The sequence below is a fragment of the Leucopleurus acutus genome (assembly GCF_964270905.1).
Source record: "Leucopleurus acutus genome assembly, chromosome: 1".
NCBI lineage: Eukaryota > Metazoa > Chordata > Mammalia > Artiodactyla > Delphinidae > Leucopleurus > Leucopleurus acutus.
The window spans coordinates 47,321,559-47,339,967 of NC_139142.1; the positions used below are offsets into that span (position 1 = coordinate 47,321,559).

At 37.0% G+C, this 18,409-nt stretch overlaps 1 protein-coding gene across 3 annotated transcripts; it reads left to right on the forward strand.

Moving 5' to 3' along the window:
* Nucleotides 1-2,654: 2,654 nt before the first annotated feature.
* GNPNAT1 (glucosamine-phosphate N-acetyltransferase 1) lies at nucleotides 2,655-18,385 on the forward strand. 3 transcript variants are annotated; one of them, XM_082832729.1, is made up of 6 exons: nucleotides 2,655-2,827; nucleotides 10,482-10,649; nucleotides 11,662-11,724; nucleotides 13,234-13,361; nucleotides 14,285-14,346; nucleotides 15,870-18,385. In XM_082832729.1, exons 2-6 carry the CDS (start codon nucleotides 10,496-10,498, stop codon nucleotides 16,015-16,017), a joined length of 555 nt encoding a protein of 184 aa, XP_082688855.1. In that variant the 5' UTR covers nucleotides 2,655-2,827; nucleotides 10,482-10,495; the 3' UTR covers nucleotides 16,018-18,385. The 3 variants fall into 3 exon arrangements, with proteins under 3 accessions (XP_082688855.1, XP_082688856.1, XP_082688857.1); XM_082832730.1 differs by having other exon boundaries at nucleotides 2,655-2,817; XM_082832731.1 differs by lacking the exon at nucleotides 2,655-2,827 and having other exon boundaries at nucleotides 10,034-10,649.
* Nucleotides 18,386-18,409: the final 24 nt, after the last annotated feature.

Genomic DNA, 18,409 nt, shown 5'->3' on the forward strand with positions numbered 1-18,409 from the left:
GACAAGAGGTTAATATCCAAAATATATAAAGAACTCATAAAACTCAATAGCAATCCCCCCCACAACAAAACAAACAACCCCCCCCCAAAAAAACAAAACCCCAATTTGATTAAAAAATGGGCAGAGGAGCTGAATAGACAGCTTCCAGTGCAGACATATGTAAGGCCAACAGGTGTATGAAAAGGTGTTCAATTGTCACTAATTGTTAGGGAAATGCAAATCAAAACCATAACGAGCTATCACCTCACACCTGTTAGAATGGCATCATCAAAAAGACAGATAACAGGCATTGGCAAGGGTTTGGAGAAAGGGGAACCCTTGTGTTCTACAGGTGAGAATGTAAATTGGTGCAGCCACTATGGAAAACAGTATGGACGTTCCTCCAACTATTAAAAATAGAACTACCATATGATCCAGCAATCCCACTGTGGGTATTTATCCGAAGGAAACAAAATCTCTATCTTATACATCAAAAGATACATGCACCCTCATGTTCATAGCAGCGTTACTGACAATAGCCAAGGCATAGAAACAACCTGTGCATCCACTGACAGGTGAGTAGATAAAGAAGTTTAGGCATGCACGCACGTGGTGGAATATTACTCAGCAATAAAAAAAGAAAATCTTGCCATTTGTGAAAACATGGATGGACCCTGAAAGCATTATGCTAAGTGAAAAAAGTCAGACAGAGAAAGACAAATACTATATAATTTCATTTATATGTAGAATCTAAACAAAAGACTAATTCATACATACAGAGAACAAATTGGTGGTTGCCAGAGTAGGGGGATGGGGGTGAAATGAGAGCAAGGTGGTCAAAAGATACAAACTTCCACTTATAAGATAAATAAGGCCCAGGGATATAATGTGATATATGGTGACTATAGTTAACAGTATTGTACTATGTACCTGAAAGCTGCTAAGAGAATAAATCCTAAAAGTTCTCATCACAAGAAAAAAATCTGTAACTATATGTGGTGATAGATGTTAGCTAAACTGATTGTGGTGATCATTTCCCAATATATACATATATCAAATCATTGTGTTGTACACCTAAACCTAATATAATGTTATATGCCAATTATATCTCTATTAAAAACAAGAATCCATAAAATAAATAAAAATCACCAGAGGACACACCAACGGTTCTATTAAACTAGAAGGTGACGTTGTCACCTGGCTACCTTGGGCTGCTCATTGCAACAAAGAGAAAGGGTCACTGTCTGGTCAGAGTGACTGACTTTGCTGAAGAGGAATTGGGTTCCTATGGCACAATGAGGGTAAGGAGTAGTATGTCTCAAATGCAGATCTTTGGGGGTAACTGTTAGAACTCCTGTGGTCTCTGATACATTTTATAATTAATTGTTTCACTCTGATAAATGATAAAATGTACAGGGTTCTTTTGCTCAGGAGGAGCTCATTGTAAACATAGGGCCAGAAGTCTGAAAGAAAACAAGGCTATACGTTTAAGATTAGTGGTGTTTATTTTTGTTTATGTCTTAATTCTTCTGTATGTTTAAGGGTAAAAACAAGGATAGATACAGAGATATTTGAAGTTATGAGAATACATCAATCAGCAAAAGAGTTATCTGAAATTTAAGTCTCACAAATAAGCAGAAAATATTATTTCTGGCAGACTATATATGGTGTTAATTCTTTGAACCGTATTAAGAACAATTTCAATCAGTTGAAATTTATGGTACAAGGCAAGGAATGGGAGCTACTAGCTACGTAACTTCGGCAAATTACTTAACATCTCTGAAACTCTTTCCCAATCTGTAAAATAAGGGCACGTGCTAGTTAGGTAAGACGCTTTGTAAGTGGGAATTCAGAGAAAAGTCAGTTTTCTTCTCCTAACCCAGAGTTTCTCAACTTCAGCAATACTGACATGGCCAGGTAATTCTTTATTGTGGGGAGCTGTCCTTTGTATTGTAAAACATGTCGCAGCATGCCTGATCTCTACCCATATCTACCCTCTATCATCTGGAGAGATGCCAGTAACACCTCTCTCCCAGACTTGAGGTTGAAAATGACCACACATTGCCAACTGCCTCCTGGGAGGCAAAATCGCCGCAGCTGAGAATCATTGTCCTAACCCCCGTGTTCATCCAAAAAGGATCTGAGCGAGAAATAAAACGTAGTCTCAGAGTAGAATGCAGGGGTCCCACCTCACAGAGGCAGGATGTGTGACTCAGAAAACTGGGGATGAGGAGATTCGAGCCTCCAGCGAGTAGCTGAAGTCCTAATCAGTGAAAGAACTGACTACGAAGGGAAGGTGCAACGAGGGGCAAACGAAGAGGGAAGAGGCCGAGACTCTGGTCTCTGGGAACCAAAGATGCACACACTAGTCACCACTTACAGTGCTTAGCTGACTCCGAGGCAGAATTATGTCCAGTTAAACCGAGACGCTGAGGCCGTGGGGGAAGCCTTAGGGAGCGAGGAGCGGGTGCCGCGCGGTGCCAGGACTCGTTGCCGGCACGCCTGCCTGGTGGAGTCCCCACGGCGTCTCCGCCGCCGCCTCACGTGCTGACGCCGGCCGCAGGCCCCGCCCCCGCCCGGCCCCCAGGCTCTCGACCCCGCCTCCGCCCGCAGTTGCCTCCTCCGCCTGCAAGCGGCCCTACGTAAGCGGGCAGGGGCGGGCTGGAGGTGTCGGTTCTGCCACGTCCTGGCGGCGGCTCGCGGAGCGGCGGCCTTGCGGGAGACTGTAGAGCCGGAGGTGGAGGAGGTGGGGCTGCCGCTGAAGCCGGATGTGGATCTAGGGCTGTGTACCCGGGTGGGTGAGAATCCGACGGGCCTGGAGAGGAGCGCCGACTGCAGGTCTCTACGGGTGAGGGGGACCGGGGGTCGGGGAGAGAGAGCGGGGCCCGGCCGGATGCCCTGGGTGCCGGCTTGGGCCTGCCCTTCAGGTTTATCAAACAGGTGTGACTGCTACCCCTGGGCGAGGCGGGCTAGGCCCGGTCCGGGGCGGGGGGAGGTTCCGTTCGGGGAACCGGGCATTTATCTTCGCCAGCTGGGTGCGTATGAGGGCGTAGAGGGCAGTTTGGAGCAAGTTGAGCGGACACACGTGTGGAGCAGAGGTTAGGGATGATGGCCAGTGGTCCAGCAGTGCAGGAGGTGGCCCTAGCAGGCAGGAACAGAGACTGAGGTCGAAACTAATTTTTCGTTCGTCAGGCTTTATCGTGGGGGATTGGACAGTTGTTCACAGTCTCTGCCGCCATCGGTTTTGAAATGGGCACGAACGCCTCTGGCCCTGTTTTCCACCGTTCCTTTCCGCGTAGCACCCCACGGCGGTCAGGAGCCACTTGAGGACATGATTCTGCTCCGAAGATCACCTGCACTGACTAAATCGGGGTTTTCACCGCAGGAAAGACGGACATCCTTTGTCTCTTCCGGGGGCTTCTACCCCTAGAAACACTGAGTACTGTGATTTCTCTTATAGGAACTGTTTATGTAAATCGAACTCTTATAATTTCATAAAAAATTGAAGGGCGACTATAGTTTTGTTAGGATATACACTCGTGAATAAATCCTAGAATGGACCTCAAGAAATCATTTAGGTCAGTTTCATTAGGCAGGATTCACTGACATTTTTTAGAATAGGGGAGACACCTCCCTGTCTGGCACGATGATGTAAATATTGGCTTCTATTGAGTATGGTACTGTAGAGCTCAAGACGGGAGAACAACATCGGAGGGTTTAGTCCCAATTCACTCATTGGCTGTGTTACCTTGGGGTCAAGTACTGAAAGCTCCAGGTGCTCCAGCTTGCTCATGGGTAGACTGGGAATAATGCCTAAGTCACAGGGATCAAATAAACTATCAGGAAATTTAAAAATTCTCAACTGAAGTGTAATTGCATAATTTAATAAATATAGCTAGGCCTATTAAAATCATCACCGAATGAAGTGTTCTTTAGATTCACAATTCAGTCAAATTACTATTGAAATAGTTATAAAATGTATGTAGACGAACCCCAAAGTCTCAGCACATGGGCCCCCTTCCTGCTTTAACCATGTACTGAAGTCATACAGTAATGCCCTGAAAGCTCTTGAGATATGTAAAGTCCATTTAGATTTGACTTTAGATTGTTTTTTTTAATTTTTATATCAACTTTTGAAATCTTCATTCCCAGTATCTTATTACTTGTTGCTCTCAGTTGCTTGATTCTAGCAGCAGCTCCTCCCCATGTATATTCTAGTGCACTATAGATGCTGAGAAACCTGTTGAAACTGTGTCCAAAGAATGGTCAACCGACTGAAAACCTGATGTGATCTTAGTAAAAATGAATTTGGTGTATGGTTTTTGTGATATCACTTGTAGCAGCTTGGTAATCTTTTTTTCTTCTAGATATTCTGAAATGTGATCTCCAGATAACTCTTATACCATTCATTATTCATTCACTAGGCATTTATTGGGCTAAGGTTAGGCATATATGGGCCTTTAAATGCTTGTTAACTTAGTAGTTAAACAGAAAAGGTACTTGAGAAATACTTAAGAAGGGTTAGGGTTTACTTTTTAAAATTAATCTAAAATCTTCAAAATAAGACCCCAATGAGGGAATTCCCTGGCAGTCCAGTGGTTAAGACTCAGCACTTTCACTGCTGTAGGCCCAGGTTAGATCCCTGGTTGGGGAACTAAGATCCCACAAGCAGCGTGGCCAAAAAAACCAAAAAAAGCAAAACCAAAAGAAACAAAACAAAATAAGACCCCAATGATAATGGTGAAATTCAGCTTCAAACAACTGTGCATTTCTGTTTACTGAAATTTCCTATATTGTGGTACCTGCGGGCACTTTAAGATGCTGAAAATTATTTCTTTTGTAAACCAAATAAATTTACCTGTTTTGCTCTTTTATAAATGCTTTTGAAATTTAGTATCAAATCACATCTTACTTTAACTTGCCCAGCATATTAATTGGGCACCAGCAGAATTTACTGTATGGGGACAGAATAAGATAAAAGAAGGTAACCTTAAGTATGGCTCTGTTTTGTAAAATAGCTCATATAAACATTTTGATATTAATTTTTTTAAAGATTTTTTTGATGTGGACCATTTTTAAAGTCTTTATTGAATTTGTTACAATATTGCTTCTGTTCTGTGTTCTGGTTTTTTGGCCACGAGGCATGTGGGATCTTAGCTCCCCAACCAGGGATCAAACCTGCACCCCCTGCGATGGGAGGCTAAGTCTTAACCGCTGGACTGCCAGGGAAGTCCCTTGATATTAATTTTTGATTGCCATAAGAATATGGATTCTTATTTCTATCCAGAATGCATTAAATACTTTAACTAGCCTGAAATTCTTACTTTCCAAATATAAGTGCTGCTTTGACTAAATTTTAAACTCTTGCACAATAAAGTAGAGAATTCACCTTCACTAGTGCCTCTTCAGTACTACAGAGTATAGAGTCTGGAGTCATGCAGGAATGGTTGCATAATTTGTGGCAACATTAACAATTTCGACAGTGGCAGCAGAGAATTAAGTGTGGGGCCCTGTGTCCTTGAAGCTGGCCGTGCTACCTGGTTGCGAATCCTCACTGTTCCTTATTTGCTCTGTTATCTTGAGCTAGTTACTGTGCCTGCTTTCTAGTCTGATAGATCTTTCATTGTATTTTCATTTGTATATAAAGTACTCAATAAATATTAGCCAATATCATTTATTTTTATCATTCATGGAATAAGACCATCGATTAAAGAAAAGCACAGGAAAATATTAGTATTTACTGTTTAAAATTCTTTAAAGGCTTCATAATCCTAATTCTTCTCCTGTGTACCTCTCCCCTCTCTCTCAGAAATTATTAACCCTATTTTGCGAGTTTTCTAGGCACATTTCATTGTAAACTCAAGCAACTTTATAGGAAGAAGAAATCTAGTTAACTTTAAATTATCTTAATGTCCATCCACATTTCCTTTTGAGCTTTCTTTAAACTTCATGCTTACAACTGTATGTTAAATAGCATGAACATCAAAATGTTTAAATGGTATGTTGTCTTGAAGAACTTAATTGTAATACTTTCTGACTTCTGCACTTAATGTACACATTTTACTTTATTGATAAATATTTAGCCTGTTTATCTGTATACCTGAAAACCAATTTTGTTATCCATCTTTCAGATTAGAGTACTCTCAAAAGCCTCAGGGGTCCAATTATCAGGGACAAATACTAAAGTGTATGCACTAAAATTAATCTACAAAAAAATCTGTTTCAAGTGGACCATAAGCTTGTTAAATTTTATGAATGATTGTTTTAATCATCACAATTTCCTTTCATTACTATTCTTAGATCCAGGCATAGTTTTTACAGCATAACATGATCTGAGTCCTTTTTGAGGGAAAGAAAACAAACCTCTCAGTATTCTACATAGTAACTATTATTTTTAAAGTTCTTTCTTTCCTTTCTAAGAATGCTAACTTTCAGTTTAACATAAACATAATAGATCATCTTTTTGTAGCTCCTGTACCCAGCACAGTGCCTGACTCACGAATTAATTTAAAGGTGAACAAAGTTAACAAGAACGTATAAAAATAAATTTTAAATTAGTTGCTAACTGAAGTATCAATGTATCTTGTTGAACACTTGCCCTGTGCCAGGCACTGTTAGGTACTTGTATACAGTAATTCATTTCTTCTAACAATTTCATCTCCATTTTACAAATGAGGAAACATTCTCAGTTTAACTTCCTTAGCCATCATCACACAGTTGATGTCTGAACACCAGGTCTGACTCCAGAGCTCATGCTCTTTCCATGTCTAGGTTTCAATTTCAGCTTTGCTAATTCTGTGACCTTGGGCAAGTTACTTAACTTGTCTACACCTGCATTTCCTCATCTGTTGAAATGGAGATAATAATCATCCCTACCCTGTAGGATTGTTATAGTAAGTGAATCAGTAATGTGTAAAGTTCTTTGAACAATGCTGGCACATAAGTGCTGAACAAATGTTAACTTCTATTATTACATCACAGTACCTTCCCAAAGCCTCTGCTATACTGCAGCAGAGTATATATATATTTTATATATATATATATATATATATATATATAACCTATATTTAATAGTTACATAGGGTTATACAGTTCAGTAGACCTTTAAGGAAAACTTAAGAATAGTTGCCCTTAAGCATATTGTGACTTATGAAATAGGGAACATCTGGGAGTTGGGTTATTGGGGAAATTGTTCTGTTATTAAGTGAACTTTAATTTTTCTGGCATTGCTTTTTTGTTTTATGGTAGTATGTTATGGATATATATCTTTAAATTCTTTGTTTCAAAGAAGTACAGGCAGGTATCAAGTAGAATACAGTTGACCCTTAACAACACGGGTTTGAACTGCAAGGATCCACTTACATACACATTTTTTTCAACAGTAAATATTACAGTACTACACATTCCAAGGTTGGTTAAATCCACGGATATGGAACTGCAGATACAGAGGGCTGACTATAAGTTATACATGATTTTTCGACTGCGCATTTTTGACTGTGTGGAGGATTGGCACCCTAAACCCATGTTGTTCAAGGGTCAACTATGGTTTCTTTAGCTGGGCATGGGCTTACAAATCAAAGTTCAGGGTTGCCTTACAATCTCCTAATAATTGTTAGAAAGACTTTCCTCCAGCAGCTCTGTTCCACAGAAGTGTGCCCCACCAGCCTTTTTTTTCTCTTTTTGGCTGCGTTGGGTCTTCATTGCTGCGTGCGGTCTTTCTCTAGTTGCGGCGGGCATGGGCTACTCTTCGTTGTGGTGTGCAGGCTTCTCACTGCAGTGGCTTCTCTTGTTGCGGAGCACGGGCTCTAGGCGCACGGGCTTCAGTAGGTGTGGCTCGCGTGCTCTAGAGCGCAGACTCAGTAGTTGTGGCACATGGGCTTAGTTGCTTCGTGGCATGTGGAATCTTCCCGGATCAGGGCTTGAACCTGTGTCCCCTGCATTGGCAGGCAGATTCTTAACCACTGCGCCACCAGGGAAGCACCGCCCCCCCCCCCAGCCATTTTTATGCTTCATATGTTTTTCATTCTTTCTATCATTATATCTTATTTAAGTCTCAGTTTTATTAGACCACACCTAATAAGAACCTGACCATTTCTGAATGTTCAAAAGAGAGGAAAATACTGTAATTGATCATTTTTCAATAGCATGAAAAACACTGGCTATTTTTTTTTAACATCTTTATTGGAGTATAATTGCTTTACAGTGGTGTGTTAGTTTCTGCGTTATAACAAAGTGAATCAGTTATACATATACATATATCCCCATCTCTTCCCTCTTGCTTCTCCCTTCCTCCCACCCTCCCTATCCCACCGCTCTAGGTGGTCACAAAACACCGAGCTGATCTCCCTGTGCTATGCACCTGCTTCCCACTAGCTATCTATTTTACATTTGGTAGTGTATATATGTCCATGCCACTCTCTCACTTTGTCCCAGTTTACCCTTCCCCCTCCCCGTATCCTCAAGTCCATTCTCTAGTAGGTCTGCATCTTTATTCCCGTCTTGTCCCTAGGTTCAGGACCTTTTTTTTTTTGTTTTTTAGATTCCATATATATGTGTTAGCATACAGTATTTTTCTCTTTCTGACTTACTTCACTCTGTATGACAGACTCTAGGTCCATCCACCTCACTACAAATAACTCAATTTCGTTTCTTTTTATGGCTGAGTAATATTCCATTGTATGCATGTGCCACATCTTCTTTATCCATTCATCCGATGATGGGCACTTAGTTTGCTTCCATGTACTGGCTATTGTAAATAGAGCTGCAGTGAACATTGTGGTACATGACTCTTTCTGAATTATGGTTTTCTCCAGGTACATGCCCAGTAGTGGGATTGCTGGGTCGTATGGTAGTTCTATTTTTAGTTTTTTAAGGAACCTCCATACTGTTCTCCATAGTGGCTGTATCAATTCACATTCCCACCAGCAATGCAAGAGGGTTCCCTTTTCTCCACACCCTCTCCAGCATTTATTGTTTCTAGATTTTTTGATGATGGCCATTCTGACCAGTGTGAGATATCTCATTGTAGTTTTGATTTGCATTTCTCTACTGATTAATGATGTTGAGCATTCTTTCATTTGTTTGTTGGCAATCTGTATGTCTATTTAGGGCTTCTGCCCATTTTTGGATTGGGTTTTTTTTTGATATTGAGCTGCATGAGCTGCTTGTAAATTTTGGAGATTAATCCTTTGTCAGTTGCTTCATTTGCAACTATTTTCTCCCATTATGAGGGTTGTCTTTTCATCTTGTTTCTGGTTTCCTTTGCTGTGCAAAAGGTTTTAAGTTTCATTAGGTTCCATTTGTTTATTTTTTTTTTTATTTCCATTTCTCTAGGAGGTGGGTCAAAAAGGATCTTGCTGTGATTTATGTCATAGAGTGTTCTGCCTGTGTTTTCCTCTAAGAGTTTGATAGCATCTGGCCTTACATTTAGGTCTTTAATCCATTCTGAGTTTATTTTTGTGTATGGTGTTAGGGAATGTTCTAATTTCATTCTTTTACATGTAGCTCTCCAGTTTTCCCAGCACCACTTATTGAAGAGGCTATCTTTTCTCCATTGTATATTCTTGCCTCCTTTATCAAAGATAAGGTGACCATATGTGCGTGGGTTTATCTCTGGGCTTTCTATCCTGTTCCATTGATCTATATTTCTGTTTTTGTGACACTGGCTATTCTTAAGGTGCTTAGATGTAGCTGAGAAACTTATAGATTTTTAGAAAGACTGCTGTGAAAACAAAATCCAGTAGATAGTCTTGGTGTGAGTCTATCATAGCTGAGACCAAATATTCCAGTGAATGCAGAGAATTTTCTGTTCATGGTTAATAATTTTTTTAAAAAGTTACACACCCAGTAAGTCTTCTTTAGTGTCAGGTAAAAAACTGATGAGTTACTCCTTAGCCCAATAATAAAATTAAATAATGTAAAAAAAAAAAAAAAAGAGCTCCTGAAAAGTCAGCTATTCACGGTGCTACACTAGTAGCACTGAGCCAGAGGAAAAAATGCTTTAAAGGTCCTATTAGAAAATGGAGTTTTCAAGTGTAAAACTTCTAAATTTAGTCACTTGTTTACTGTCTGATAGAATCTGTGAGTTTTCTATAGAGCTCTAGCTGTGGCATTTGATGTTAGAGTCAGGATAGGCTAAAATAAAATATCTTGCATACCTGTTAAAGAATTTTTCTAATTGCATTAATTTTTATTAAGAAATTGACATTCTTGGGCTTCCCTGGTGGCGCAGTGGTTGAGAGTCCGCCTGCCGATGCAGGGGACACGGGTTCGTGCCCTGGTCCGGGAGGATCCCACGTGCCGCAGAGCGGCTGGGCCCGTGAGCCATGGCTGCTGGGTGCGCGTCTGGAGCCTGTGCTCCGCAACGGGAGAGGCCACAGGGGTGAGAGTCCCGCGTACCGCAAAAAAAAAAAAAAAAAAAAAAAAGAAAAGAAATTGACATTCTTGACAATCAACAATCTTCTATTAAACAAAATGGCTTAACATTTAAAATTTTATTTTAGACCTTACTGCAAAGATGAAACCTGATGAAACGCCTATGTTTGACCCAAGTCTACTCAAAGAAGTGGACTGGAGTCAGAATACAGCTACATTTTCTCCAGCCATTTCCCCAACACATCCTGGAGAAGGTTTGGTTTTGAGGCCTCTTTGTACTGCTGATTTAAATAGAGGTATGGACTCAGTTTACAAATTCTGGTTAGACTTATAGTTAGCATTCTGTGTTCTCCACAAACACGATGATGATGCCTATAATTTTTAAAAATACTGTTGGACTTTTATATTATTCTTTGTGCTTAAATTTTAAAGTGACTGAGAACTCAATTCCAATGTGTACAGACCAGATGTTACTGTATTACAGTACTGTATTACAGTATTTCAAATGACTTAAGTACAACAGTGCTCCTTCCTAATTAAGCAGCCAAAAAGGGGAAATTATCTTGTATAATGACACGTAAGGAAGAATCTTCTCTAAGAAGCTGGATGGGGAATGAGGATAAAGATAATTTGCCTTGGATAAGTTGCAAAAGGTTTTGTCTACATGTATTCCTTTTTTTAACATCTAAATTCTCCAAAATGATTTCCTTAAATTTCAGTAATCAAAAATCAACTTTTTACAGTTTTCTTCTTGGTAGGAAATCTTAAGAAACTATTATATTTTGGTCATATTAATTATTGGGTTATAGAAGTTAAGATTCTCAACATTCTATGCTATTCACATTAATTTAAAGTAACATTAATGAAATTAATCAGGAATCTTTAAAAACTGTAGTCTCAACAATGTTATTTATATTTTATTTTATAAATAGTATCATATTTGGTCATAATGAGAATCTTGCATTTTTAAGTAAAACCAAAGCACATATTTGGGAAAATTCGGCATCCCTTGTGTTGAATGTAATGCAAATTACATTGAAAACTGTACATGCTGCTTCTGTAAATATTGAGTATTAAGGTCAGCACTATTCCAAAAATGTTATGCAGGCAGAAACACTGGTAAAACCTACTACTATTTGTTTTACGTAGTGATAATAGAAAGAATAATGGGTTTCAGTTTAATATTTTAAAATAGTTCATTACATAAAGTTTTGAAAAAATAATTGCTCACCAGCTTGACACATTACTTCTTTTGATATATATTTCATTTGCTGTTCTCATGACTTGAAATCTGTTTTTCAAAACTAGGTTTTTTTAAGGTACTAGGTCAGCTGACAGAGACTGGAGTTGTCAACCCGGAACAATTTATGAGTAAGTCCTACAGTCTCTTTTTCCTGAAGGAAAAGAAATAAAGGGAAACAAGATTTTATTTTTGTTTAGAGCTCTATTCAGTGTCTACTTGTGGTTTTGTTCAAATAGCTCGAAATTATTCAAATAACAAATTAGCTGTTTTCTTATTTAAATGTTTAATGTAGCTGAACTGTTTTAGAATCCAATTGTAGCAACTACCATGTTTTACAAAATACCTGGCTACTTTTAGATAATTACTGTAGCACAGAGCCTGTGTGGCAACCTTAGAGAGTGTTTTTTATTGTAGTGTTTACCTTTCATGTGGTTAGGTCATTTCACAGAAATTTCATCACCCAATCAAAAATGTAAGAAAATATGTTCTAAATTTATTTTTTGGTTCATTTATATTGAATTTTAAGGTTGGCAGGTATCTTTTAGTTCATCCCTCCCCCTTTTTAATACATATGAGAGGATGGAAATTAAAAGAGAGGTCAAATGACTTCCCAAGATCACAGGAAGTTATTGGTAAGAAAAGAACTACAACCTTCCTGACTCCATCCAATGCTCTTAACAGTGTCTTCCTATTTTCTTCATTTCCTTCAATAGGTAATTTTATTTTGTACTCTATATGACCTTCCTGAGATGAAGATTATTATTTCCTGATTCTCATTGTTTCTTTTCCTTCATTGAATTTATTTCTTCCCACTCCAGACCCATTACTAGAACAAGACTGTGGAAATAAACAGTATGTTGAGACTGTTAGGCTCAGTTTTTATTCTTGAATTCTTCTTTGCAGGCATATCAGATTAGATGAAAAATCATGTTATTTCATCAATATAAGTACTAAAAGTCAATTTGAGGGGAAGATATTTATTCCACTTTTGCTCCTGTTTGCTATGTGGCTTTGGGAAAAGCTGGGAAATGAAGACTTACTTTTTTATCTACTTCACAAGGTGCTTTCAAAGCAAACAAAAATGATGACTCTATTTCTAAAACAGGTCATGTAATCATGGAACACTTGAGAGCACAAAGGGAAAATTGAAAACTACTTTGTCAAGTTATTTTAAAATCAAAAGACTAAAAATTAAAGAATGGAGACACATAAACATTCTCTTATTAAAATTTGCAAAGAGTTTTGTTCTGTGTGAATATCTGTTAAGTGAAAACGTTAATCAATTTAAAGTTAACTAGTAATGAAGGTATAAAAGTTTTCATACACTAATCACAGAAATGGCAACATGTACAATTTATTTGTATTTTAAGTGCTGTTCATCTAAAATAGCTATCTTAGTCTTACCTTATTTTGCTAGAAGAGTTTTTAAATGTATGGACTATGTCCCAGTTGATATTGATTGCTGATATTTCAACTACTTGGTCATTTTTAATAATTGATATTTTCTTTAAAATTACTGTGGTAAAATAGCTATAAATATTCAATAATATTTATTGAAGTAAGCTAGTTCGAGTATTTTTCTGGCACCTAATAAAGTTTAATGTCTGCCACACAACACTATTTTCCAATTTCCACAGAATCTTTTGAGCACATGAAGAAATCTGGGGATTATTATGTTACAGTTGTGGAAGATGTAACTTTAGGACAGATAGTTGCTACAGCAACTCTGATAATAGAACATAAATTCATCCATTCCTGTGCTAAGGTATGTGTTCATATTAATGCTTATGAGTAAAATGGATATGTGTTTTCTAGCAAAATCGACTTTGAGTTACCATTAGACAAGTCTGTTTTCCCACTGCTTTTTATTGTAAAATGAGAGAGCTAAATATTGGCTAGAATAAAAGTTTTGCTTCTTAGAAATCACTTAGTAACAGTCAATTTCCCATTGTCTTCTAAGAGTTATGAGGAAGAAAATGTGTTAATAATATGAATTGTTTGCTAAAAATTGTTCTGTAAGGTGTAGAATTGGTAAAGACAAAGAGAAATCGAGTCAGCATCGTGGAATTTGGCAGTAATGTTTGGAATCTCTAATGCTAATTTTTATTCAAAAACAATACTTTGAATATACTACACTAACACAAATTCCCATCACTTTCCCAGTGGTAAAGGGTTCAGAATAATATATTCTGTTCTAATTGTGGCACTTCTAATGCCTGTAGATTTCCTTCACTCCTCATGACTCACATGAAATAGTAAAGAAAACAAAACCTAGGTAATCCAATGAGAATATGATAGAAAACACTTGGAATTATTCTGTGAAGTATGAATTTTGGTGTGGTTTCTGTACTAGAAATTAATAAACTGTATTTGGATGTCTGAAATAAATTGCAATTAAGCAAGGAGTAGGATGATGGATGTAGTACATTCATGACAAGATTACATTTTGGTGATGTGGATTTTGAGACTTGCTTTAAAATAATGGGGTGGGAAGGTTTAAGATACAGACAAAGCAAAATTAGGCCACAAATTGATTGATTGTATTATCTCCTCTATAATAGTAAGTTAAAAAACTGCATTTTGCAAAGTTCAGGTTTACAAAACATTTATCAATTCTTACCGTCACTTGTTGATTTAACTAAAACAAAACTACATGCTTAGTCCTTTAAACATTGTAAATATTTTCAGAGAGGAAGAGTAGAAGATGTTGTTGTTAGTGATGAATGCAGAGGAAAGCAGCTTGGCAAATTGTAAGTAGGCAGAAACAAGGTAACCCTGGATAAATTAGATACTCTTTGTGTTTCAGTTTACAGTTTCTTGCAAGATACTTTTTTAAAAGTGTTTTACTGTTTGAAGTTTTTTAAGCATCATTAATTATGAACTCACTCCATAGCTTAGACTGAATTTAATGAAGAAATAAGGTATTTTTATATAATTTTTACCATAAAGTTTGGAAATTGGAAGTGTACTGTTAAAACAGCAACACCTTAGTTATTAGCTTTTAATAGTAGTACCTTTTTTTTTTTTTTTTTTTGCGGTACGCGGGCCTCTCACTGTTGTGGCCTCTCCCGTTGCAGAAGCACAGGCTCCGGACACGCAGGCTCAGTGGCCATGGCTCACGGGCCCAGCCGCTCCGTGGCATGTGGGATCTTCCCGGACTGGGGCACGAACCCATGTCCCCTGCATTGGCAGGCAGACTCTCAACCACTGCGCCACCAGGGAAGCCCCAGTAGTACTCTTATAGTAGTAGGAAACAGAAACTTTTGGTGAGCCAAGTAATTTGTCCGTTTCTCTGTCATATTTAAAAACAAAGGAAATGTTCTCAGTTACAAAGTTTTAGAAGCATGTACTGAAACAGCCTTCACAGTGTAATCCTCTATACATTTATCTAAATCTTTTAAAGTAAGTTTCATAGGTTTATTGCTTATTTATAAAACAGAACTTGCTTTTTAATATTATCCCTTCTGAGTTTTAAGGAATTCACTCAGTAAATATTAAGCACCTGCTATATGCCAGATACTATTCAAGGTCTTTGGTATACATCAGTGAATGAAAGAGACCAATTTCTAGTATTTCTAGTCCATGTAACTTAGTCATGCCTTTTATAATTGTGTAACTTCAATCAAGAGGTTCTGTCTTCAGAATAAGATTTTTCAATCTATACAACATGAGAAAACCCTTCAGGTAAATTTTTGTAGATCTTTCCTAGTTTTTATAAAGATGTATACATTTTTGCTTTGTTTACACTTGTTATACTTGTTTACACTTGTTACAACCAATCCAGAGTTAACCTAATACATTCTTTCACAAATATTTAAGTAACTTTAAAAATGATAAAGAACAAAGCAATTATTTACCCATTTTATGTTGGCTATTCCTAAATAGTTTGAATAGATCTAGAGAAAAAGATTAATTTTGGCCATATTTTTAAAAAGGTTTCTAGTCTTTGGTGTTAATATTAATGTTAAAACCTATTTTTAAAGAGGGTTTAGGGTGAGTTCAGGGTTTAGGATAATATTTGTTCTATTTATTAATGGGCTGGAGATTACTAAAGTATATTTGAAACAAAATCAAAAGCTTTGGGTGATTTAAATGTTTAACCACTTACAATTTGAATGTTTAAATGAATATAGTGGGAAGGGCCATGATCTAATAAACCTATTTGTAATAAAAACTTGAAGTTTTATGTGATATTCACTCACATTGTTACTAAAATCCATTTTTATTAACAAATGCTCTATGCCTTGCCTACCTTTTTTTTCTTTAATTTCAGGTTATTATCAACCCTTACTTTGCTAAGCAAGAAATTGAACTGTTATAAGATTACCCTTGAATGTCTACCACAAAACGCTGGTTTCTATAAAAAGTTTGGATATACAGTATCTGAAGAAAACTACATGTGTCAGAGGTTTCTAAAGTAAAACCTTTTAAGAAAGACATCTGTCAAAGGAGCTGATGCAACAAGGCTACACTCTCTTCCTAGAGTTAAAGTATTTTGTTGCCGCAACCCAGTGACCTCCATAAATACTGGATTGAAAAAAACACTGTAATACAAGTATAATGACATTTAGAAGATTACTTTGGGCTGGTGAGACATGCTGAGTTTAGATTACAGATGAAATTGTTAAGGGGATGATTTTTAACCAAAGGAGTATATTTTTAACTTGAATCTTTTCTTGCATTGTATTTTTCTAAAGTTCGGCTTTATTTCTTAGTAGTCAGTATAGGTAGTAAGAAGTTATATGTCTGCTATCTGTACTGCTCATTAAAAAAAAAAAAGCATACAGTGAATAAGGCTGTTTCTTATCACATTCATAAAATTAATATTTTTTTCAAAGAAATATATCTAAATACCACTTAGGGGTGTATCATTTCACATATATTACGTGAAATTGGATGTTAGACATATTATAACTAAATGTAGTTCAGTCCAACATTTGCTGATCCTAATACTATACTGGCAAACCTGGTGAGCCTTCAAAATAAGGAGAAATGAAAATTAACTTCTTATAAAATGTGACAATTTAAACGTACATCTAAAAGTTGATATAATTCTAATGTAGCTGAAGTACCACCTGTCTTATATGTGAAATGTAATAATTATTCATTTGTTTAAAATATCTAAGAGAAATAGAAGGTACTTTTTAACAGTGAATTAGTAAATCCTGGCATATTATGTATTTCTAAGCTGATTTCTCATTTTTCCAGGGGTGTCCGAGCCTCTCTTCTGAGTAACATTTTTATGAAAATGGATTACAAAATTGAGTGGAGTACTTTAAAATGTATCATACTGCATTTATTACATTCTTAAAATGTTGATGGAAGCTTTTCTATTTAATGTGATTATAATGGTACTATTCTGGTCACTATCCTATTTTGATTTTATTTATTTTAATTATTTTTTTTAAGTTGAAATAAGAATTAGATACTTCACTACTCGTTCGAATCTTTTACATTTCATGTTACATTAAACCTGTTCATATGAATAGTCTTTTGTTAGAATCTAAATGTTTTCTGTGCTTTTCTTGAGTTGTCTATTGAATTATTAGGTCAAGTCATGGTTCATAAAATCTTAGTTTTGTGTACCTTTTGTAAAAGGAGCTTAGAAAGTAAAGAGCACCTGTTTCTCATCCCTTTGATCCTCACCTACCTCAACTAGATTTCAGACTTCCCTCCATGCAGTAAAGCTAAAGTCGGCTTTCTAAAACAACAGAAATTCTTCACCAACAGAGGGTGTACTACTCACCTGCTGATGATATAGGCAGATGAATTGATCTGTCCCTAGTGAAAGCAACAAAGTTAAGTTTTGCTTTTTTAGGAGTCCTATAACCTTGATAACACCAGCTGTACTAGGTACAGTCTGGTAATTTAAAACCTCTGTTAACAAATAAACCTAATAGGGACTTCCCTGGTGGTCCAGTGGTTAAGATTCTGCGCTCCCACTGCAGGGGGCATGGGTTCTGATCCCTGGTTGGGGAACTAAGATCCCGCATGCTGTGCTGCATGGCCAGGAAAAAAACACCACCAAAAAAAACCCTAATAAAAGGCAAAATTAAATGCTTTATTTCATTTCTTACCACTGAACAATTTGAAGTAAAACTATAAGGTGGCTATTTCAATAAATCCCTTTAAATAGTGTTCTTAAGGTCTTATCTTAAATCCCCCCCCTACAGGAAATAGAGTTGTAGGTAAGGTGTAATACATAAAAATTGTGTCATTGAGGAAACTGATGATCTGTATTTAGCTTTAGTTAACCAGAGAAATTTGATTTTTCTAAGCCATTTTGTGGGTAAAATTGAGTATGAAAAAAACTGCATAGAACATTTCAATATATACACTTTTGAGCAATGTTTACTTTTGAAAAGGTATAACGAAGTGGCAACTGTGATTTTTATTTTGCTCCATGTATTTTATATATTTGTATTTCACTGACTCTCAAGCACTTTTTTTTTCTTTTTTACATGTAACATTTGGAAATGTGGATGCATTTTATGATCAGTGGCTTGTCTTAGTTTATTCAGCAATATTTTTTGCCTTTTAGTAGGATCAAAAAGATGGTGTAGAGATGCTAATGATGATGTCTTAGATTTGATGAAGAATATTATGTAGGTAGGCTAACAAGGGGAAAACTAAAAGCAAAAAGTATTTTTTTAATGAGCTGGAAGCTGTTCTATGGATGTGGCCTTACCCTTTCCTTCATTCACAAATTTCCTCACTTTCAACTCCAAACTTGTTCAACTAATTGTTTAAAATATACTTGAGCTGGGGCTTCCCTGGTGGCACAGTGGTTGAGAGTCTGCCTGCCGCTGCAGG

Excerpts from the sequence above, each read along its gene's own strand:
- GNPNAT1 (XM_082832729.1), top strand. The coding sequence starts at position 10,496 with ATGAAACCTGATGAAACGCCTATGTTTGACCCAAGTCTACTCAAAGAA. Across the intron at positions 11,725-13,233 it reads CAACCCGGAACAATTTATGA|AATCTTTTGAGCACATGAAG; the intron begins GTAAGTCCTACA and ends CAATTTCCACAG. Across the intron at positions 13,362-14,284 it reads TCATCCATTCCTGTGCTAAG|AGAGGAAGAGTAGAAGATGT; the intron begins GTATGTGTTCAT and ends AAATATTTTCAG.